Source organism: Tripterygium wilfordii, chromosome 14 (assembly GCF_013401445.1).
Source record: "Tripterygium wilfordii isolate XIE 37 chromosome 14, ASM1340144v1, whole genome shotgun sequence".
In the NCBI taxonomy this organism is placed as follows: Eukaryota; Viridiplantae; Streptophyta; class Magnoliopsida; order Celastrales; family Celastraceae; genus Tripterygium; species Tripterygium wilfordii.
The window spans coordinates 1,956,874-1,979,271 of NC_052245.1; the positions used below are offsets into that span (position 1 = coordinate 1,956,874).

The 22,398-nt window shown below is 37.3% G+C and overlaps 4 protein-coding genes and 1 long non-coding RNA gene across 7 annotated transcripts; 2 read left to right on the forward strand and 3 right to left on the reverse strand.

Annotated features, from left to right (window-relative positions):
• Window positions 1-416: 416 nt before the first annotated feature.
• Window positions 417-3,358, reverse strand: LOC120015129 (protein ESKIMO 1-like). The gene is made up of 6 exons (XM_038867353.1): window positions 3,335-3,358; window positions 3,171-3,226; window positions 2,391-2,696; window positions 2,168-2,339; window positions 1,273-1,292; window positions 417-495 (listed from the first exon to the last, which is right to left on the reverse strand). Exons 1-6 carry the CDS (start codon window positions 3,356-3,358, stop codon window positions 417-419), a joined length of 657 nt encoding a protein of 218 aa, XP_038723281.1.
• Window positions 3,359-5,971: 2,613 nt separating this feature from the next.
• Window positions 5,972-7,270, reverse strand: LOC120014335 (LOB domain-containing protein 38-like). The gene is made up of 2 exons (XM_038866250.1): window positions 6,917-7,270; window positions 5,972-6,816 (listed from the first exon to the last, which is right to left on the reverse strand). Exons 1-2 carry the CDS (start codon window positions 7,098-7,100, stop codon window positions 6,290-6,292), a joined length of 711 nt encoding a protein of 236 aa, XP_038722178.1. The 5' UTR covers window positions 7,101-7,270; the 3' UTR covers window positions 5,972-6,289.
• Window positions 7,271-10,937: 3,667 nt separating this feature from the next.
• Window positions 10,938-15,257, forward strand: LOC120015530 (formamidase-like). 2 transcript variants are annotated; one of them, XM_038867992.1, is made up of 7 exons: window positions 10,938-11,276; window positions 12,234-12,471; window positions 12,621-12,811; window positions 13,067-13,302; window positions 14,155-14,398; window positions 14,527-14,634; window positions 14,889-15,257. In XM_038867992.1, the coding sequence occupies exons 1-7, from the start codon at window positions 11,058-11,060 to the stop codon at window positions 15,009-15,011; spliced, it is 1,359 nt and encodes a 452-aa protein (XP_038723920.1). In that variant the 5' UTR covers window positions 10,938-11,057; the 3' UTR covers window positions 15,012-15,257. The 2 variants fall into 2 exon arrangements, with proteins under 2 accessions (XP_038723920.1, XP_038723918.1); XM_038867990.1 differs by lacking the exon at window positions 10,938-11,276 and adding an exon at window positions 11,658-11,960.
• LOC120015531 lies at window positions 14,321-17,363 on the reverse strand. 2 transcript variants are annotated; one of them, XR_005471783.1, is made up of 5 exons: window positions 17,226-17,363; window positions 16,990-17,133; window positions 16,277-16,375; window positions 16,069-16,196; window positions 14,321-14,459 (listed from the first exon to the last, which is right to left on the reverse strand). It is a non-coding gene; the product is annotated as an uncharacterized LOC120015531 (long non-coding RNA). The 2 variants fall into 2 exon arrangements; XR_005471782.1 differs by lacking the exon at window positions 16,069-16,196 and having other exon boundaries at window positions 14,322-14,459.
• Window positions 17,364-17,495: 132 nt separating this feature from the next.
• Window positions 17,496-22,249, forward strand: LOC120015672 (casein kinase II subunit alpha-like). The gene is made up of 10 exons (XM_038868198.1): window positions 17,496-17,928; window positions 18,144-18,273; window positions 19,029-19,223; window positions 19,692-19,849; window positions 20,204-20,294; window positions 20,729-20,794; window positions 21,145-21,227; window positions 21,329-21,392; window positions 21,473-21,541; window positions 21,822-22,249. The coding sequence occupies exons 1-10, from the start codon at window positions 17,561-17,563 to the stop codon at window positions 21,876-21,878; spliced, it is 1,281 nt and encodes a 426-aa protein (XP_038724126.1). The 5' UTR covers window positions 17,496-17,560; the 3' UTR covers window positions 21,879-22,249.
• Window positions 22,250-22,398: the final 149 nt, after the last annotated feature.

Here is a 22,398-nt window from a genome sequence, read left to right on the forward strand (position 1 = left end):
TAGCGGACAAATTCGGGGACATGTAGGATGCTACGAATCTATTCTAACTATCAATAAATTCCTAAAATTTTAGGCGGAATGAGAATTGTAATACTTTCTACTTCTTGGGGTATATATAATGACAGACCGAGAGACTCAGGTAACTTACCCGCACATAATAAATTAAAATGATGCAATTATACTTTGTTTTGCACATATAAAAAAGAATTAACAATGAGCATGGATTACATGTTAATCTAACAGGGTTTGACAATTAATTTAGATTTCTTTGTTATATTTTTCACCTAAAATGATAAATATTTATTTTCAAGGCAATCAACACCAACATACATCCGGACCAAAACAAACAATCCTTCCGCAGCCCATTTAGCAAGTTCGTGGGCTGGGCTATTCACAGAACAATAATATTCAAAATTCTATGTGGTCACAGTGCTCATCACAAATCCAACGGCAATAATACCAACAACATCAGTATCCTGATTCCTTTTCCCACTTCTGGGCAATCAATCAGGAACGTTGGATCTAAAAATCAGTTGTGTAAGATGGAGGCCCATCTTACCGGCCGACTACGATAAATCTGAGACTATCAATCACCTAAGCCACTCAGCCCAAATTCCGAGAATGACGTAATGAACAAACCCAACACAGAAAATTTAAGCCTTTTTACAATAGGCCCAAAGCCCAAAACAGTGTTTAAGGCATAATTTCATTCGCGCAAAAGACCTTGTTTGGATACGAACACTAGTCCACCCTTGTCAAATGTCAATCATGTGTTGTTTGTGCTGTGTGTGTGGGGGAGGAAAAGACGGACATGTCACATGGAAGAATCAAAGAAAAGATTCTCTGACGTCATTCATTTATGTAAACTTACTTGAAGAAGATAATCAATTTTTTTTAAATAAGCTGATAAATATGTTTTTTTTTATTGGAATTGCACTTGAACACATATATGTCTAACTCAATCGATTGTCAACCGAGTCACATCTTGTTGGTGAAAATAATTAATTTTAACTTGGCTTCTCTATGCATGTGAGCCGTTGATTGAACGACAATCACATTACATGTAAGGGATTTATCCATCCATTAAGTTGTGGGTTCGAATCTTACCCTTTCCCCATATCCCTGTTTAAAAAAAAAAAAAAACTTGGGTTATCTATTGATGATACTCCCATGGCAGATTAATTGATCAAGAAAAAGCTGTTTCAATCATTCAGTTATCACTGAAATCTGGGTTTTCCCGGAATGGGAAAAAAAAAAAGTGCTAAGCAGTACATCTGCATCAAAGAGGGTATCTGCACCCATGTACATACATTTAATTAGGGCTGTCAGAGCTTTGTGATTCATTCAGATATGTAATGATCATACATAATGATATGATTGATTGATCTATAAAGAGTCCCAAAGATCATTTCATGATCATATATATCAATGTGTCACTCATTGCTACCCTAAGCCAACCGACCAAATCATCTTTTAAACCCGTGAACTATACTCTGTACGTAGCAATAGACTCTCACAAGTCTCCAGTTTCAAATTTAGTAGTGTTTGCGCGAGCTATCAAGTGATTATGTGGGATAAGAGAAAAATGTGAGAATAAAATATGATATATTAAATTTTCAAACTAATAATAAACGATTTTTCTAGGCTCAAAATAATATAGGCTGGTGTTGGTAGGACTATACAAAATTGTCGATATAATCGAACTGGATCGATAACCAAACTGTTCAATTGGTTATGTCAAAAAAATTTGCATATTTCTTTAATAAAACTTATCGATAACCGATCAATCGATCGGTTAAATTCATATAAAAAATGAAAAGAAAAATTAACCGAAACCGACCGTTTACACTCCAGGTGCTAGGCCTAGAAAGACAGAGTCATGCAAGCTAGTACGGACTGATCCAAAGTAGACATAGTGTTGTTATCATGGAGTGGTAGACTATTACACTGACTCATGGGGTAATAGGGAAAAAAAAAAGGATGAACCTTAGTTGCACCACAATTTTTACTGAGTACACCCCATTCTAAATAAACCCCAGTTTAAATTAAAACAATTATGAGTTCACCCAATTTTCTCAGTTTTTCAAAATTTTCAACTTGCACCCCATGCACAACAGTTACAAAAACAGAGTATCACCATTTTTAGCAGAGATTGTGTGAGAGAGACCTCCATTTTGAAGGCAGTACTATAGTTTCCGCGGCTCAAGCTCTTCTTCTCCGGTAGAACTACTGATTGAACCAAACAAACCATAGATTGCCACTGGTTCAGGTGTATTGAGTCTCCAATAAACATAACCCTTTTCCCTCTAAGAGTCTCCCGTAACAGTTCTGCATTGAACCTTCAAATTAAAACCAGAGTCACAACCAAAAGAAAAGAAAAAAAGATTTACTTAGGTAATGAACAATCTCTGGGTTGCCATCTCCATTTCTGATATAGTGAATCCTGCCAACCATTCCTCAAGCATGTGACCCACTCATCCAGAAACTCGCACTCGTCCTCTTTGTACAAAGGATGTGTCAATGGGTCAAATACCCACACTCCTTTAAAGATGTCACAATCTTCAGGCAACTTCTTCATGGCTGATGATTTTTCTTCACTAGCATCAAAACCCTTTCCTTGAACAACTTCTGATTCTCTTTTTAAGGTTTCTTGGTGGATTGGCCTTGAAAATGAAAATGGTAGTCCAAGTTCATCACTGAACACAAAAAAAAAAAAGGAGAGATACCAGAAGAAACGAAGGAGAATGATAGAAATGGGAGGGAAATGGTAGGGTCAATAGGGGGTGTGAATAGATGAACGTCCTTTTGTGATTTTTGGGGTGTACTTAGTAAAAGTGGGGGTGCAAATAAGATTTATCAAAAAAAATAGTGCGCCATTTTCACAAGTATACATCTAATATATATAATATATACATACATATATAATAAAAGAGAACAATGAATAGCTCAGATGATACTCATATGTGTGGTACCTTATAGAAGTCTCGAATCCGAGCCTCCTCATCCCCTTCTTTTTCCTATACTAAATATATGTATATAGGAAGCTAATAGCAATGGATGATCTGTTAAAATTGCATACGATATGACTTATGAGTCAATGTTTTAAACGTTATATATGGAATTATAAGTTTTTGAACCGACTTTAAAAAAGGTTCAAGAGGCAGATGTACCCCTTAGAAGCAAACAATGATCGTCCAATGCGACAGCCGTTCATGACCAGCAAAACCTAAAAAAAATAAGGTTTATGTTGGGGGAGAAGCATTATAGGAATCTCAAAAGCCAAACACATTTGCTGCCTGTTTGGCAGGGCGGCTCCACAAGCGGAGCCGCCCACGGAGCCGCTTTGCGGCTCCGTCATGCCAAACAGGCGAAAAGCGCCAGCGGATCCGCTGGCGCAAAAGAAGCTCCCATTGGGAGCTTCTTTTGTACAGCGGTTTTGCCGCTGTAGCTTTTTAAAATTTTTTTTAATGTGTGGGTCCCACACTTTTTAGATAAAAGTATTATTATTTTATTAATGGGACCCACTTAATTGTGTTTAATGGTTTAAATAAAACTATTTTTTAATAAATTAATTATATTTATGCATTTATAACTATTATAACAGTAAATTTAATATTAAAATAAAATTAATTTAATTTAAAAAATACAAATAAAATATTTATATTTAAAACTTTTAATTTTATAGGTGTTTAATTTTAATACATAATGATAAATTAAAAAATACAATAAATATAAGAAAATTAATTGATTACTTAAATATAAATTAAAAAATACAATAAATGTAAGAAAATTAAGTTGATTAATTAAAAATTACTTCAAATTAATTTTAAATATAAATTATATTTGATTAATTAAATTAATACTTAAAATTAATTTTAATAAGAATTATATTTATTAGATTACTTTTAATATAAATATAAAAAACTAATATTATAATACTTTAATTCAACAGTTTTTCCGCTAGTGTCAGTTTTTATTTCACCAAACACCTCACAGCATATTTCACAGCTTTAAGCTCAGCATATTTTTCACAGCATTTCCGCTAACATTGAAAATCAATTTTTCCGCAGTGCCAAACGGAGCCTTGATATATACACATATATAATATATATGGATTGCAAGGTCATCCCAATCCACTTGCGCCCACTTGCTTGGCAACTTGCATAAAAAATTCAACAAAATATATTATTCTATAATCTCAATATTTTTGAAAAAGCTATTGACCCGGACCCACCAAAGCTTTTGTTCCTCTCTCACTCCCAAGTGCAAATAATTGGTCAACTTGAGCTGGCAAAATATTTCCTCCCACACGAAATCCCTTCCAGACTTTGCTATCACCCTATAGTTGTGTGTATTAAAATACTATTTAAATAATAAAACTCCTCCTGCATTCCCACCCACAAGCTTGGAATTTGTCGTTTTCTTTCTTAAAAATTCAATGAATGAAAACAAACCACACACCCTCTTCCTTTTTTCTCTTATATGTGTTGGCCACACATTGGTTTGTTTACAGGCATTGGAGATTTTTTACAAAATCCTAGTGGTGACTGAGGATGGATAAGGTGAAGTCCTTTGAGAAAAGGAAGACTCAATGAACAATGGTAGCACCACTACCATGGTACAGAAAATTATTACGATGACAAAGATTACAAGGAAGGAACAAGTGGGTGGTGGTGGGGGAAGGTTACGTGGGGTCCACTAAATGCGGCGAGACGCAGCATTGCAGAGAGAAAAGAAGAAGAAGAAAAAGAAAAAGAAAAAGAAAGTCGTGTTGTATATTCGGGGGTGGTGATGTGGAACCCACCACTTCCAAAGATAGGGGGAGGAGAAAAAATTTAAAAGAATATTAATAATAAAAGAAGACAGCCTAAAACGACGCTGATTTGGGCCGTACCACTACTTTACCTCTTATCGGCTTTAGAATAGAAAGTCTCTACACAAACATTTGTGGGGCCCAAGTACTAAGACACAGAAATCCATCTTGGATACCTTTTCTATCTCAATACGTCTCTATGCGTCCTCCAAAAGCCGCCTCTCCCGCATATGCAAGGCAGGAACAACTATTATTATTAAGTGTTTACTAACAGTTGTTGTGGATAACCATGGAGAGATTATTAGAGATCTATAATACTATATGGTTGATCTTTTTAATAAATTGTATTTAGTCTCGAGTTTGAGTCTCTTTATCCCATCCGTTGTACTCAAAAGATAGATATCCTCACCTCGAAATTAATGAAAGTGCTTAGTATTAACCAAGTATTGGTGGAGGTGGTCAAAGTCAGAGGCCAAACATTTTGACGCTCCATTGTCAAAAACCAAGATTCCAATTCCAACGTTATATGGGCCACTAATTAATTCCCTAATTTAAGGTTTGATATGAGATTTTTTTAAAATTTATACTATGATCAACAAAATGATATACATTATTTTTATCAACTCAATTAGTGTTTCGGGTGTTTGGTTGGATATGGGATCTTAATCTCTAATGAAACCATTAATTATCGATTAGTTCCCAAAATAGATTCAGCTGACACCTCATAAACTTGGTCACGAGTTAATTGTTTTTTGCTCGATAAGCATATGCAATTCCATTGCGATTTATATTTACAGGGGAAAAGGTGCATTTTCAACCACCCCATATATGATACAGAGAGACTGAATTAACAAAGAATATCAGGTTTTGGTTCATCATTTGTGTTCTTGCCAACTCATTCTGACTCAGCTACAGAGACTATCCCTAACTCATCATCATCATCATCTCCATCACCAGTTATGATACGGATCACCACCGCTAAGTCGTACTCACAGATTTTATGTGAGTCCTATGAACATGTGCGTGGAGTCTACGAATTTCACAATTTCAATTGCTCGAATGAATAACGGAGATATCAACTGTTGCGATATTTCATTTTCGATACTTCACAAACTTATCAAATTAAAACGCAATAATTTATTCATTAATTAATATAAGTGAAAAGAAAAACCGTCATTACTAGACATAAAAACAGGAAGAGAGCAAGTAGAAAAGAAGAGGAACAAAAAAATTAAGAAATACCGGCAACCGTCATGTTTCTCTCTTCTCTATTAAGTTATGAACACCAAATTATGAAAGCGAGAAATCCTGTGCCGGTTTTAATTACCGAAAACAAACCCCTCGCCGGATCAAATTCCGGGGGAAAACCCAAATAGACCCCTTAAACAGAAGAATATTACACCAATCTACCATGGATCATTCCTGTGAGCGTCAGATTCACAGAGAAATGAAGGGAAACAAAAACCAGTTTTCTCTTCAAACAAACAGGTTAAGTAGCTTTCTATTATCTCCTCCGTTGCTGTTCTGATCGCCCAATCCACTTTCGAAGCACGTTGTGGTCACCGACTCCTCTGAGTTCATTGATGGCGTCCCCGGGCGTCGGATTTCATGCTTGCGAGGGGAAAACTTCGGTGACAAGCTCGGGGTCAAGCGAAGATGCAGATCGGTCGGTTGCAGCAGCGTTGGAGATTCATCGGTTTGCTTGCGTTTCACGGACGCCTTGGATCTCGAACTGGAGAATCGACAGTTGGAAGTCGGACTCGGATCCTGGAGCTTCCACATGTCCGTACAGGCAACTTCGGAGGCCTCATCGGACGCAGGCATCGTAGGAGATTCTCCACCAGAAAGTAGCTCCGGCATCGGACGAAGTGCACCTCCGCGAAGGACAGTCTCCACTGCCGCCTGACAAATATGCCAGTTCCCTGTCCATAGCAGCCCAACGGCGCCGTTTACAGGGTTTACCGTTCTTCCACACGCTTCAAACAAAAGAGACTGAAACAAAGCTGAAACAGAGAACAATCAAAAACAAGATCAGAACAATCGAAATGGAATATAGTATGCACTAGAAACTCAAAATCACAAAATATAGCAGTGGATAAGTACCGGGACGCTGATTTTCCGGGACGGCGGAGATGAAGGACATGAGACCAGCGCGGCCGAAGAACTTGGCGACGAAAACGGTGGCGTGGCCTTGTGATTCGGGGCTCTCGATCCACTGCAAGCACGGACGTAGAATACAAGACTCGCTGCATCCCTTCCGCAGAACTCGGCACCCGTTGCAACTCATCTCCCTCTGAATACAGAAATTCTTAGGTTTCCCAAACACAAATCACATGAACGAAGAGAAGAAACAATCAAGATTTTGCGGAAGGAGTGGGGTTTCTTGTTGCAGTTGCTTTGGACACAAGAAACGGACTGTTTGGATAGGGAGAGAAGGAAATTAAGCTCGCAAGGGATACGAATGGAGAGATTTATAAATCCAAAGAGAGAGAGAGGAATGTGTTTGGGGTGGTTAAGGGGGGTTAACCAGGGTTAAGTTAGTTTGGTAGTGGGTGGGTGTGTGTGGCGTTGCGTAGTGATTGTTTTGTGTTGGGAGGGTAAAAGATTCCAAAAACTTGGGCGTGAGCGGCTCCGTGTTTCCGCGATTGGGAATCCCTCCACCGTTGGATGTGTTTGAGTGGATAGTAGTGATGGATGTGATTTCGTTTTCATTCTCTATTTGCATAAAGTTAATGGCGTAAGAGAGAGAGAGAGAGTGATTGTTTGTGGTGGTGGGAATGAGAGAAAAGAAGGATAGAAAATAGGGGCAAACAGGAAAGAGTGGTGTGGGCATGGCAGGCACATGAAGAGAAAATGGAAAATATTCCCAATCGTTGTTGTTGTTGATGATGTGGGTTTATAATAATTAAATAAAGAAAGGTGTAGTGGGGAGGGTAAAGATATAGTATTTGCAGAGACTAATGATTGAGAGATTGGTGCAAGATCAGGAAACACAGCCATTGTTAGCGGTGCAACTTGCTGCACATGTAAATTGATTAATTGCTTCTTCATCCATGGACCATGGACATGTAAAATCTAATGTGTAATGATCAATTCCTTGATCACACAAATCTCTTTTGCCCTCTAATTGGGTAATTAAGGAGCAGGTTTAAACTACCACGCACGCTTTTGATGTGAAAAAGGGATTTATGGTCACCAAATAGGTCATGCTAATGCTGCTTATACGCAAGACACACACAAAATCTTCTTTTTTTTTTTAACCGAGAGCATCATACAAGTTTACCTAAACTCGCATTATCAAGCCCACATGAACAAAAGTTTCAAGCCCGTGTGAATAAAAGTTTCGAGTCTAGTGACAAAGTAAGTAAGGCAACACCCAACGTGTAACTATAAGGATATTACATAGTGGAAATCGAACTCATGACCTTCCGAATCTATATAGTTTGACCCTATAGAAATTTATCATTAGACTATCACCTAAATTGATTCACACAAATCTCTTTGCATTCACAACTTATTCATGTAAATTTACTACTTCCAAGTTCTGAATTATTATATGGGATTTCTATGTATTATATAGAAAAAAGAGAAATATATAGATTTATGTTTGTTGGGATAGAATATTAGATTAACTACCATGATATTATTGATAAATAGCATGATTATTTTCCGAGTTAAGATATGTTATCTTCTCAATTATTATTTTTCCCGTCTTGGATCTGGCAACCATATATATCATGACCGAGATATCACCAACAAGAAGCAAAGATTATAAAACCTTATCATATCAATATATCATTAAAGCATCAAAATTAGTTGCAGCCACTAAGGATGTGACAGATCATCAAAACATATTAAGACTAATTTAAGAGTAGCCACATTGCTTTCGATTGGGATGATGACCTTGACTGTTATAACCCCTTACAAATGCGAGAGGTTGCAAGTTTAACTCCCACATTCAGTAGTTTCAACGTTATTTCTATCGCTAGTGTGGAATGGGATAGGTTGGCTACTCGAGTTTAGAGCTGACACAGTTATCAGGTGGGTATGTTTTCTTCGAAAAAAAGTATAATAATATTGAAAGAGAAAATCCCAATTGTGTCACCAGACTAAACAAATTAAAAGGACTTAAATAAACTAATATTTTTACTCATACTCCATGACCTTTAATTTAAATGATAGGGCACTGATTAACCATATTTAATTTATATTGTATATAACATCCTTACCCATTGAAACTAAGCCTCAAACACACACACACACACACGTACACGTTACATATTGTGCATGTGGAATGGTGGGTATAAATGGAACCATATCAGTACCATATTAAATCATAAGATAGTACTAAACAAAAAAAAAACAAACCATAGAATATTAAAATGTCCCCATACATGGCTTCCTCAAAGAAATACAGATATTTTTGTTCCTGTGTGTCCTATTTGTGTTTCTTGTCAATAGACTGTTTTTGTTTGTGATGCACAGCATAAGATATGTGCAAACAGCAAATACAAGAAATTCTAATAATGTCTTCATAGACATAGTAGACTGGGTGACATTTTTTTTGCTGGTTTAGGAAAATTAATTAATTAAAAGATTGGATATAAAAGAATTCTGGTTTTGGAAAATTAATTAATTTCAAAATCTGTTTGCGTGTAGCTGAAAACAACGGAGAGATTGTGGAGAGCAACGAAGAAAATTGATGGGTAACCAAGAAACTAATCTGATCATTCCTTGGTGTCATTAGGCTAAGTTTGTCAGTTTCCATGGATTACTAACTTCATCAAGATCATTAAAAACTTGACCCTTATTTCAATCTACTATGTTTCCACCATTTTTCTTTTGAAATACTACTGAGAAATATGTTTCTTATTGAAATCGAACATTGAGCACATATATACCTAACTCAATCGATTATCAACCGAGTCACCTCTCGTTGATGGTGTTTCCACCATTGAACATACTTAAATGTGAAAACAAATAATAGCGTCTGACTAGTGCTGCTTACCCTTAAAAGAAGGTTTGAAATAATGGTGTATGTAAGGTTAACAATAATATCAATGGCTTCGTTGGTGGGGCATGCTCTACTATTAACGACAGTTTTTGCACTCTTTTTACAGCCAAACACCACATAACTAGCAACTATTACTCTTTAGATGAACTACTCACACAATAACACAAACAATCTACTAGTATTTCAAATATCGGTTACCATTTTTTTACTTCAATTTTTCACATAAAAGGATGTCTTAGCACAAAGTTGCTGAAGCAAAATGTTTGCAGTATTTGGTACACTATGCATGTATACATATATAGGCACATATTATTAATCTAGTCGAGTCCCTGGTCTAGACAAAAATGACCACAACAACTGGTTGACATCAGCCATTAAAAATTTCATACCCCAATTGAGACTCTGTTGGGACCAGTAATGTGCATCATTTTATGCAGCAATCAATCACCTAACTCATTATTCCATAAATCTTATTATTATGAATAGAATGGCAGTAGCATTTGCAGAAGTAAACACTATAAAGAGCTAAAGAGAGTATTATTTTCTGTATGAGAACAAACAAGAGCCTAAATCATCATCAAATGCAGGCAAAATATCTCTTAAGATTCCTTTGTGGGGTCTTCTGGGATGGCAACTTGCATTAGTTAGATTTGAAGGGAGTAGTACTAAATAATGTAATAATACTAATAATCATGTCCAATTGTTTGGTTCAACAATGCACGTGTATGGTCCTCAACCTAGGAATTCACATGGCATCTATGTAGGGTACAAGTTTGAGTGGCTAAGATCTGTTTTAATCACTCGAAGCTTAACCGTAGAAATTCAGACGAGGGTCTTTACGGTAGAAGAAGTCACTGCAATGGCTATCACAAATGGCCAGTCTGATTATCAATTTCAAAAAATTGTGACCCTTCATTGGTAAAAAGATTGAACGTCCCTGAATACAATTTCTACGACGGGACCCTTAACCCGTAGAAATTGACCTTCTATTCAAGGAGAGCGGTAGTTCCCAATTAACCACTGTCTGTCAAGGATGTAATCGATTTTTTTGGTGGTCCCAACCCATCCTAATAAAGGTGAAAGAGAAATCAGAGTCTTGGGTGCCAATCATGGCTGCCAAACTTTCAACTGATTATGAAGTTTGCAAGACTTAGTCACTCCAGGGAATCTTATTATTCACATAACTAAGACTTCTTCAGCCATACAAAAACAGGATCTCAGTGCAGAGCAATGGCTCAGCATGGAGCTCGCTTGGTGATCCCCATAGATGTGAAGAAAAAGCCATGGGAGCAGAAACTTGCCCTTCACAACCGGTGGCACCCGGAGATTCCTCCGGTTGTAGATGTCACCGTTGGAGAGGTTTTTAGGGTTGAGATGATGGATTTCAGCGGAGGAGGTATTACACAGGAATACTCTGCGGAAGACATCAAAACTGCTGACAATTCTATTGTGAGTTCTACCTATATCTTAAGGCTCTTCCAATTTCGCTTCTAGCTTCTTCTGCAAATAACTACATACGGTCTATGTATCAAACAAAACTATACCAATTTCTAAGGAACTAAACCAAATATCAAAGAATTCAGTAAGTTTTTTTTTCATCTAATCCATATATTTGCAAACTTCATTCGGATAATCCAACTTAACTTTTTTTCCAAGTACATGCTTCCTTTGTATTGAGAAATTGTTAACATAATAGACCTCCCCCAAGACTTTCTAGTGTAAGAGGCTTTTCATAGGTTAACCACACTTGCCGTAAAACAATGACTAGTTGACCTTGTCCTATATGCGGAAGATGTCCAGATGAGGACAAGGGAAAATGTGTCGGCTTCTTTTGTCAACATCTGCTCCATGGGATACCATTTCACTAGCCTAATCAGTCTGCAACAGGACTCCCAGTGTTCTAATCAAATCCATATGGCTCCTTCAACTCCGAGACTAGTAGTGCCCATAGATCTACAGAAGAAGCCATGGGAGCAGAAAGTAACCCTTCACAACCGTTGGCACCCCCATATACCATCGGTTGCAGAAGTCAAGGTTGGTGAATTCTTTAGAGTAGAGATGGTAGACTGGACTGGAGGTGCTATTAGGGATGATGATTCTGCAATTGATGTCAAATTGATTGACCTCTCAACTGTAAGTATAAAAACCAATTTCCCTCCCAGATTCATTCACGTTAACTCTTGAAAACCCTTGAAGAAAATCAAGAGGAGGAAATAAAAAAGGGCAAAATCTGTTAAAACCAAAAGATTTTAGGATTTCATGATGAGCACATAAATATTGTGGATCTACAAACTCTTGTATTTGATAATCTAGATGATCAGGTTATATGACGTATGTAAACTAATCGATCAACATTCAATCTTTTTGGTAACTGATAATCATGATCCATTTGGAAATTGTCCATAGGTTCATTATCTCAGTGGACCGATCAAAGTCATAGACAAGGATGGCATTCCAGCCAAGCCAGGTGATCTTCTTGTGGTAGAAATATGCAACCTGGGTCCTCTCCCAGGAGATGAATGGGGTTATACAGCAACATTTGACAGGGAAAACGGAGGTGGTTTTTTGACAGACCATTTTCCTTGTGCAACTAAAGCCATTTGGTATTTTGAAGGAATCTATGCTTATTCCCCTCACATACCAGGTAAGGGTTCAAAATGTCCCTAGAAATTATGCGTAGTCGTTTCTGAATCCATAAAACATGCATGAAAAGTGTTTCTAGGGATGTTCCAATAAAACTAGCCAAGCACTATCGATATCATATGCTAACCTTAAACTTTATGCACAAAACAGGGGTAAGATTTCCAGGCCTGACTCACCCTGGAATAATTGGAACAGCACCATCAATGGAACTCCTCAACATATGGAATGAAAGAGAAAGAGAACTGGAAGAAAATGGTCTTCAGTCTATGAAACTATGTGAGGTTCTGCATTCACGACCACTAGCAAATCTACCATCAACCAAGGGTTGTCGACTAGGGAAGGTAAGAAAATTATTTGAGTGGGTGATCAAATCAAGTAGGAAGACTCCAGAAATTCAAATGAAGAAAGGAAACTGTACATTTATTTAACCTCAGGCTATAGTGATCATTCAGCCGAACCAACATGCACATGCATTTGTCAACAGTGCAAGCGCGAAATACCCACAAAAAAACACATTATTTGACCACAAAATTGGGACTAAATTAATGTTTGGTCCGTAGATTACTTACTCTTAATAAGTCAACAATCGTGTGCAGATCCAAGAAGGCACCCCAGAATGGGAAAAGATTGCTAGAGAGGCTGCAAGAACAATTCCTGGAAGAGAAAATGGAGGAAATTGCGATATAAAAAATCTTAGTAGAGGCTCAAAAGTGTACCTCCCTGTATTTGTAGAAGGAGCAAATCTGAGTACTGGTGACATGCACTTCTCTCAAGGCGATGGCGAAGTTTCATTTTGTGGGGCAATTGAGATGAGTGGTTTTCTAGAACTCAAGTATGTTTCATCTCATCACTTGACATTTTTGAGATTCCAATTAATCACCCTTTATTCTGAGCAAGTAGTGTAGAGTAAACCTCACATAGGAAGATGAACAAAAACAATTTTCAATCCGCTAAGGAAGATTATGAGAGTGGGTGAGGAAAATTTTCAAAGTTTTATGTTCCCTGTTGTTGAAGACTATGATAAAGGGAAAACCATTAATTACAATAAATTCATTCATTAACTCGAAGAAGGGGGCAAAAACAAATTAGAGAAAAAGATTAACAAAGAACACTTTAGCCATTGAGAATTTACAAAGAACTAATATAAGACTACGTAGTCATGCAAATTACAAGGCATAAGAAGACTATCAATATTATCTCAAATAACCCAAGCAATAAACACTATAAAAGAAAATTAATAACTAAATTATCACCAGATTATTTTCAATAAAATACCAGACCGTATTAGATCCTAACTGTCACACCCAAGGGGAAGCCTTTCTCTTAATCTAACTGATAGAAGAATCTTATAGAAATATCAATAGATGGACATTGTCTGTACATCTTTCAATAAAATCTGTTTCAAAAGCTTGGAATGTTTCACTTTGATGCTAAATTGTTAATCAGAAAACAATTCTTCCTTTTGAATTGGATATCAAGCATCAAAGTTAAACATCCAAAAGCTTGTTTAAGGGAAAATGTAAAGACTACCATTAAAGCAGCCCAAGCGAGACTTATAACTTATCCTCTTGCATGCTATTGCCAGTTATAGAACAATGTCTAGTAAAAATGAATGCTACATTCCTAATACTAGTTATTTTCACAACTTATTCAGAGTAACAACTCTTACAAATGTTGTCATCAGGTGTGATATTATAAGGGGAGGTATGAAGGAGTACCTGACACCAATGGGACCTACATCTCTTCATGTGAACCCAATTTTTGAGATCGGACCTGTTGAACCAAGATTCTCAGAATGGTTGGTATTTGAGGGAATTAGTGTAGATGAGACTGGTAGACAACATTACCTTGACGCAACCGTAGCTTACAAGCGTGCTGTGCTGAATGCCATTGACTACCTCTCCAAATTTGGGTACTCCAAGGAACAGGTTTAAGACCATTCTCCATATCACATTTATTATTCCTAACAGAGCTCACACATGCAATTACCTGGAAAAAAAAAATAAGGTACAATGACTTTATAACTGATACAAAAGGATTTTATGGTGACCATCAGGCTTATCTTCTACTTTCATGCTGCCCGTGTGAAGGAAGAATTTCTGGAATAGTTGATTCTCCCAATGCTGTTGCAACACTGGCTATTCCAACATCTATTTTTGACCAGGTGGTTTAACTCCTCTTGTATTTCCCGAAATTAAACAGTTATAACCCACACCTTTCACCACTTTAGTTTCCAATATTGAGCTGACTCAAGGTAAGCAACTCGTAACCCATATTCAAATTATCAGAACTTCGAAAGGAAGAACCATCTCATACAGTGGAATACAAGTCATCAAGCAAACAAGGAATTCACAAACAATAAGTGCTCTAAAAAAACCACTTTTCTATAATTTTCTGATACCAAGTATTTTTGTGCAGGATATTCGTCCAAAAACTAGCAAAGTGCCAGTTGGGCCTCAACTGGTGCGGAAACCAGATGTTCTCAAATGCACTTATGATGGAAAATTGACCACCACAAAGAACCCAAGTGCCACAACATAACTAACAAAAAAAAAGGTGCAACAGCAGCAGACAAGGGGTCATAGTGCATATGGCTACTCCTATATATACCTGTAATAATAACTGTGACTGAGCATTGAGCAAGCACTGCTAGTCTACTTTTAGTTGTGCTTTGTTAAGAACATCCATGGTAGTTAGCTGCAGGTTATACAGACATTTTTCCGATAGACTGCCTGTAATTGATCCCTTGCATGACAATAGAAATGTGTTGAGTGTGTGGAGAGATGATATTGATAGTTGACCCCATACTAAGACTAATCACAAAAAATCATGCTGCGCCTCAAGTAGAATGTTAGCAAATGTACTGACTTCTGATAAAATCTATATACTGAACCCAACCAATTACTCCAACTTAACTTAGCAACATAAATGCAGACAAATAAGATTCGGCAAAAATGAGCATTAAAGCATAACAGCAGAACTGTAGAACAAAGTGATCCTTCACCAAGAAATGTGAAACAGTATTTGAAGTTTGAAACTTAAAATTCATGCAGAGATATATTCTATCAAAAAACAAATAAACAAAAAATTGGATATAAAGGTTACCCTAGCATGTTTATCAGTACCAATGTCAAAGCCACGGCAATCCATGTAAGAATTATGCTATCCAAACACAATAACTTCCTGATAGTTCAACGGCGATTGAGGACCGGAACCTTGGCCTTTAGGACAGTGTGGCGAGGAATCCCAAATTTTAAATAATTGAACATTCTCTCTTTCTCTAGCTAGCAATAATGAAATAGTTAGATACCTGCCATTGTCTGTCCAACAGATTTACCTCACTATGATAGCAAAACTTAACCTTTCCATAGAGACATAGAAACTAACCTAACAGACAGTTCAGTCAATAATATATTGAGAGCATACGATGATAAGGGAGAGATGGACATTGCCCTAGAATACCAAGGCCAAAGGTCCAACTCCACACTCAGTACCTAAACAAAGAAATCTCACAATTAAAAGTTCTCAATTCACTCAGCCTAATCAATTAATCATAAACAAAGCTACAGTTTTTATTGATGTGTAAGAAGTGACTCACGTGAGTTCAAGTAGAAATTAAGAACGTCTCGATTTGCATGGTGAAAAGCCCAGCAGTGGGGAATTAGAAACCATTTCTGGCCAAAGGTGTACTTCTGCTCAGTTCCGGTCCTCTGGAAACCTAGATTTCTACTATTTCTTAACAGAATTATTAAATGCATGTATAAGTCTAGAAATGTAAATCTACCAAATTCAAGAAGAAGAACTACCAGTGTATTTTTGCAGTTGATCAGCATCAAATTCAGATATGTCGTTTTCCAGAGCTTCCTTTAGTCCCAAAGCCAAATGATCATAGCTTAAATCCTTTTCTGTTAAGAATGTGAAACAGAAAACACATAAGATAAGAGCCAGAAGAGAAATCTAAGCAGGGAAAGTACATAACTACATGAACAAAATCGGAAAGTATGTAAAATGATCTAGGGTTTCATAGGAAACATAACTGAGTTGCATTATGGAACCAACTAAAAACTTCTGGGTAAGACACAAGTTATAGGTGTTGATTGAGAGGTAAAAAAGTGTGGATAGCATATCCTATCTGCACAGTCTACACTCTTACCTTCTTACTTTGTACGATGACAGTTGACTCCAATTATGTTTTTGTTTTGAATTACATCCTTAAGGCCTCCCAAAAATTAGGAAAATTTAGTTGTTCAGTTGAAACTTGAACATCCACCTGAATCACACACAATGTGCTAAAGTGATCAAGCAGAATGTAGGGTAAGGTCACATGGCCTTGCTCTGATGGATCAAAAACTCACCAGTTTGGGTCAAAGTTGTATCCAATTCACAGATCCAGTCAATAACTAAAGTTTTTAATAAATTAAATTCCAGAACATTTAACATCTTTTTGAGAAAAGGGGGGAAACCAGAAAACATAACAGCATCTGTAAATTGTTTAATTCCTTGGAAGATCGTAAAATACCAGGCCAGAAGCAGAAATTGAGAGCATCAAGAATAAAGAGGTACTGGACGGTGAGCGGGACATTATCGAAATAGTAAATCACATCAAAATCCCATTCCACTTTTGGAATATTGCCTTGAATGGTCTCCACAACCTTTTCAATCCCTGCAAGACCATCACTCCCATAACATCAAAACGAAAAAGGAATAACCAATGTGCTTCTCTATTTCCATAACAGGGAAATGTCGTTAACTCACCTGAACATCCACGACGACGTGAGCGGAACGACCTGCGACCCAAGCAGGGCCAGCGCTTGTCCTAGCCTCTTCCATGGCACAGAACCGCGCCGTAGCGTATATGGAGATTGCTACTCCGGGTTTGCAAACACTAGAAAGACGTTTCTAGGGATTGATATAAATGGCGGTGCGGTTTGGAGTTTCCCGCTTCGTACATTATATAAGCTGGCAGAAATTAGTTGTCGCACAAAACGGCGTCGTTTGTATTAAGGTAAACGAAAAAGAAAAAGAAAAAGAAAAAGAAAATCAGAATCGCCTCCTGCCACAGTCCGCTTCGTGCATTAATCTCGATTTTGATGGCCGTGAGGGCTTCTCTGCATCAATTCACAAGCTACCAGGACCTCCATCGCCACAAGCTCCTTTCTATCCTTTCCATTTCTTCCAAGTCTCTCCTCTTCTGTCCCTCTCCTCCTACTTCTCAGTCTCTCTCTCCGGTCAATTTCCTCCGTCAGTTGGCTTCGAGCGCCCCACTTTCTAACGACCAAAGACAAGCCTTGAAGAAGTCGCTGTCTCAGCGTTCCCCGCCGCCTGACATCCTGGCGCAGAAGATCGGGAAATCGATTCGGCGCTCTGGCGCCCCCTCCAAGGCTAGGGTTTATCCCGACGTCAACTTTATCCGGCCCAAAGAGTATTGGGACTACGAGGCCCTCACCGTTCAATGGGGGTATTCTCCTATTACTCTACTTTTATTGCCTTTACCTCGTTTGATTCTGAATGAAAATACGTGCGCAGGAATTGACGAAGAGAATGTAAAATTGTGTTTGTTGGATATTGACTGAGTCTCTGATTTTTAATTTAATCTGCGCTTTTCAGTTTAGTAGATTGAAATTGTTTCGGAGTGTTTACAGTCAAATTTTTGGTTCTGCTTGGCGTTTGCAGAGAACAGGATAATTACGAGGTGGTGAGGAAGGTTGGAAGGGGGAAATACAGCGAGGTGTTTGAGGGCATTCACGCCACCAATAATGAGAAATGTATTATTAAGATTCTTAAGCCTGTGAAGAAGAAGAAGGTGAGCGGTGGCCTAGGTGTTTACTTTTTTGCAGTTTAGAGTTGTGCATTCAAATGCTTGGGGAGTGGTATTTTTAATTTTTAATGGGTTCTGTTTATATGTATATTGAGTTTTCAAATCTAGGATGTCAGTTTTAGTGTTTTACATGTTGTTAGTGCCAAAAAACACAGAAGGTGCAAAACTAGTCTGGCATGATTCAACAATAGCTTATATCAGCTAGTTTAATGCATCCATTGCACACCTTATTTTGGTTTACGAATTTTCTAGTTCCGTCCTACATTATTTTCCTAATGTTAAATATTTGCTTCTGAACTATACTAATGAATTCCTTTTAAGGTATCAATACAAAGCCAAAAAGGATCACCATTTGCAGCAACTTGTGAAATTTTTGTGAGACTAAGTTGACTTATAAGAATGTAGCAGGCTTTTGATATTATGTTCAAGCTTCTCCTACATCACATCAACTTATGACTTTGAGGCTTTACGTCCTGAAAAATTCTTGGATTGTTTTTGTTACTAATGGCTGGTGTGTTTGCTTTTATTCTTTCTTCTTCTTCTTTTTCGTTAGTCATGGCTTTATATTCTTAATTTTTTGAGGGGATGGGAAATCAAACCTTGCACATTGAGAATAGTATTTGTATTCTTTTCCTTTATTAGACTTTGCTGCTTTGCTCACTATAGTTATGATACATCATCAGTGGGGTTGGCACAAGTTGAATTTTCGAAGGCATGTTTTGTTTTTCCTGTAACTGCAGATTAAGAGGGAGATTAAGATACTGCAGAATCTATGTGGAGGGCCAAATATTGTGAAGTTGCTTGATATTGTCAGAGATCAGCAATCAAAGACTCCAAGTCTTATATTTGAATATGTCAATAACACAGACTTCAAAGTACTGTACCCAACACTTTCGGACTATGATATTCGGTACTACATCTTTGAGCTTCTGAAGGCAAGTACACCATTTTCTTCTTCTCTAATTAATGGGGCGAGACTGTTGATAGAGTACATTCGCTGGTTGCTTATGGTAATGAGAAATGCAGTTGCCACTTGCAACCATCGTTTAACGTTTTCACTGTTGTCCTAATTTGAAGCAAGATATAATTCATTTTCCCTCTCTCTTTGAGAAATTTATTTTATCCGTTCTCGTAGATCCACAAAATGGGTTTATGCCATCTCTCTCTTTCTTGGTTGGGGTGAGGGATTTTGTTGTTTCTGGTGAGGCTTGTCACAGTAGAATGTAGTGTCCTTGGTGATGTATATAATTTCTTTTAGTTAAAGTTGTCTATCTGATATTCATAGGTCTTCTGGGTGTTACTTTTGTAAGTTTGACTCTGGGTTGTATGTCGATATATTGTTCCATCTTATATTGTTGTGCTCATGGTGGTGGTGGGTAAAATCACTGAACCATAATGTGCAGGCATTGGATTATTGCCACTCACAAGGTATTATGCATCGAGATGTAAAGCCCCACAATGTCATGATTGATCATGAACAACGGAAACTTCGTCTTATAGATTGGGGCCTTGCAGAGTTTTATCATCCTGGTCAAGAATACAATGTTCGTGTTGCTTCAAGGTGTGTTTGCTTTTCTTAATTGCTGATATTCCCAATTTTTATGTTCAATTATGAGGGTGACACAACCTTGATTTATGAGGCTGTATGCGTGCCTTTATATCTAGGTTTGAGCTGAGCATGGGTAGATTATCTGGGATTTAGTGATATGTTAGCTAGTTACAACCATAAGATAGGTGAAGAGAGAACATTCTGATTACATCACCTCATAAAAGAAAAAGGTTGAGTAGGAATTGTGGCAATCCAACATGAGAGAGTGCAAAAATTATTTTTGAAGTATATGACTAATCCTTAGAGTTTAGACTTGTGTAGCCTCTCATATCATTGTCTACTTTCCTCACAAGCTTTTGTCGGCAGATATTTTAAGGGTCCGGAGCTTCTTGTTGATTTGCAAGACTATGACTACTCTTTAGATTTGTGGAGCCTTGGTTGTATGTTTGCTGGAATGGTAAGCATTCTTTTACCCAGTTTATAATTGTTAGGCATTCTATTCTTTGTTTTGAAAAGTAAGCTGTCTTTGTATGTACCACGGCACTTTGTTGTTAGATTCTCCTCGTTCACATTCACTGTTGCCTGCATGCAAGAGGACATGAACATATAGTTGGTGGATGCTCGTTGTCTCTAGTCCAAGTGTTACTTCGTAATACTACGGCCTTGACCATTAAGCTAAGGAATGTTTTTTCCCTGTGAACATTTTGTAATGATCTGTGGCAATAAAAAAATTAGTTTAAAATATAGGGGATAGAATAGTTTCTTACCGTGCCATAGATGAGTAGATCTTGATCTGCTTGCATATTCATCCATGGGTGGCAGTTTGCTATATTGCCAAGGTATGTTATGTTTTCTCTCACAATACTTATAACTTGGGCTTTTGGTGTACAGATATTTCGCAAAGAGCCATTCTTTTATGGTCATGATAACAATGATCAGTTGGTCAAAATAGCGAAGGTATGAGGAGATGTTATAAGTTCATTAACATATTGCATTGTGTAGTGGCCTAGTTGGCCAAGTAGGATCTGCGTTTTTTCAAAAGTTGTCATTTTAATTTTTTTTTGTTTCATTAAAATGCTTATTGGTGTTTCCCTTGAAAGAACTTTGATTTTGTTGTGCTAGATTGGTGCTGTTAACAAATTAGAATCAATTTGACAGAATTTGTAACTATGATTTGATTCATGCGTGTTTGTGTAATTATTTTCTTAACTGCACGTTTAGTGGTGTGTGTGAAATATTGCAATTTTGTGTACCAATGATTTTCAGATGAGAAGAAAATTAAATTATCCCATCTATGTTTTTGACAGGTACTTGGGACAGATGAATTGAATCCTTATTTGAATAAGTACCGTATAGAGTTGGACCCGCATCTTGCTGCCCTTGTTGGGAGGTTAGTGATGGGCTCATAGATCTGTTGTTGTATTGGCCATGTAATGGAATTCATCACTCATCTGGCAATTTCTTTATATCCCGTTAAATCTTTTGATACAGGCATAGCCGGAAACCATGGTCAAAATTCATTAATGTTGATAATCAACATTTGGCCGTCCCTGAGGTATTGTCTGTCATTTCTACGTACTTTTTTGATTCTTTCTTATTAAATTCTTTTTAATGTTTGTATTTTGCTTTTGTTAGGCTATTGATTTTGTGGACAAGTTGCTACGGTATGATCACCAAGAAAGGCCAACCGCAAAAGAAGCAATGGTAAATACACTTTGATTTTGACCGCTGATTAACTAACACCCATAGTTGCGATACACATCACAGTATTTAGCTAGATGTTTACTTTTAGTGGCTTTTAGTTAATGTTGTATCTTCGTCTATGGAAAGACATGAACCTGACCAGACAAAATTGATACTAGGGTTTTCAGGGGGAAAAAATACTACCATGTACAAATGATGGTTTCTAATTCTGCATTCCGTATATTAGGCATTCGCCTTTTGTCCAATTTTGAGCACATGTTATGGTTTAATGTTTTTGCAGGCCCATCCTTACTTCTACCCAATTCGAAATGCAGAAAGCAGCAGACCGCGATCCTAGATTTGATTTTCAGATGCTACAACATCTGGCATCTCCCTGTGCATGCCAGGGCCATCATTTGCGATATGAAATGTTTAACCTTTATGCTGAATTTTTGTCATTTTTGACTGGAAACAATCCCAGTTCAATTTGATTTTATCAGAGTGAGATGTTATTGTTTTAAGTGCTTGACAACGTACAGATGTGGACCTAAGCAAGATGGAACTTCCATCAGTCAATAGGTAATGTAGCCATTGCTTGGATGCCCACATAGAAGCTGTAAAGTATCACAGCAGAAGGAAGAGACGGAGACTTCTTTGGTGCTGTGCTCTTCAGGAGAAGCTGTTTTGGTAAACTGATAATACAATATAGTTTAGTGCAGTTGGGCTTAATTGGTATGCTTTATTGTTATATACTTGATGTGGGCAATCGACAATGGTACGAAATCAAGTATAACTGAAACCTTATTAAGCTTCCATGGATACATTCATTCATCCATAATCTGCAGTCACAAGTGGATCCTGGGGTGCATCATATTATC

Bases quoted from the DNA above. Each gene is read 5' to 3' on its own strand.
- LOC120015129 (XM_038867353.1), bottom strand. From the start codon at position 3,358: ATGACGGAGCCGCAAAGCGGCTCC. The intron at 3,227-3,334 runs GTGGGCGGCTCC...TATTTTTTTTAG, and splicing joins CGGAGCCGCAAAGCGGCTCC to GTTTTGCTGGTCATGAACGG. The intron at 496-1,272 runs GTACTGCTTAGC...TTGATTGCCCAG, and splicing joins ATACCCTCTTTGATGCAGAT to AAGTGGGAAAAGGAATCAGG.
- LOC120014335 (XM_038866250.1), bottom strand. From the start codon at position 7,100: ATGAGTTGCAACGGGTGCCGAGTTCTGCGGAAGGGATGCAGCGAGTCT. The intron at 6,817-6,916 runs GTACTTATCCAC...TCTCTGTTTCAG, and splicing joins CCCGGAAAATCAGCGTCCCG to CTTTGTTTCAGTCTCTTTTG.
- LOC120015530 (XM_038867990.1), top strand. From the start codon at position 11,676: ATGGGATACCATTTCACTAGCCTAATCAGTCTGCAACAGGACTCCCAG. The intron at 12,812-13,066 runs GTAAGAAAATTA...AATCGTGTGCAG, and splicing joins AGGGTTGTCGACTAGGGAAG to ATCCAAGAAGGCACCCCAGA. The intron at 13,303-14,154 runs GTATGTTTCATC...TGTTGTCATCAG, and splicing joins AGTGGTTTTCTAGAACTCAA to GTGTGATATTATAAGGGGAG.
- LOC120015672 (XM_038868198.1), top strand. From the start codon at position 17,561: ATGGCCGTGAGGGCTTCTCTGCATCAATTCACAAGCTACCAGGACCTC. The intron at 18,274-19,028 runs GTGAGCGGTGGC...CTGTAACTGCAG, and splicing joins AGCCTGTGAAGAAGAAGAAG to ATTAAGAGGGAGATTAAGAT. The intron at 21,228-21,328 runs GTTAGTGATGGG...CTTTTGATACAG, and splicing joins CTTGCTGCCCTTGTTGGGAG to GCATAGCCGGAAACCATGGT.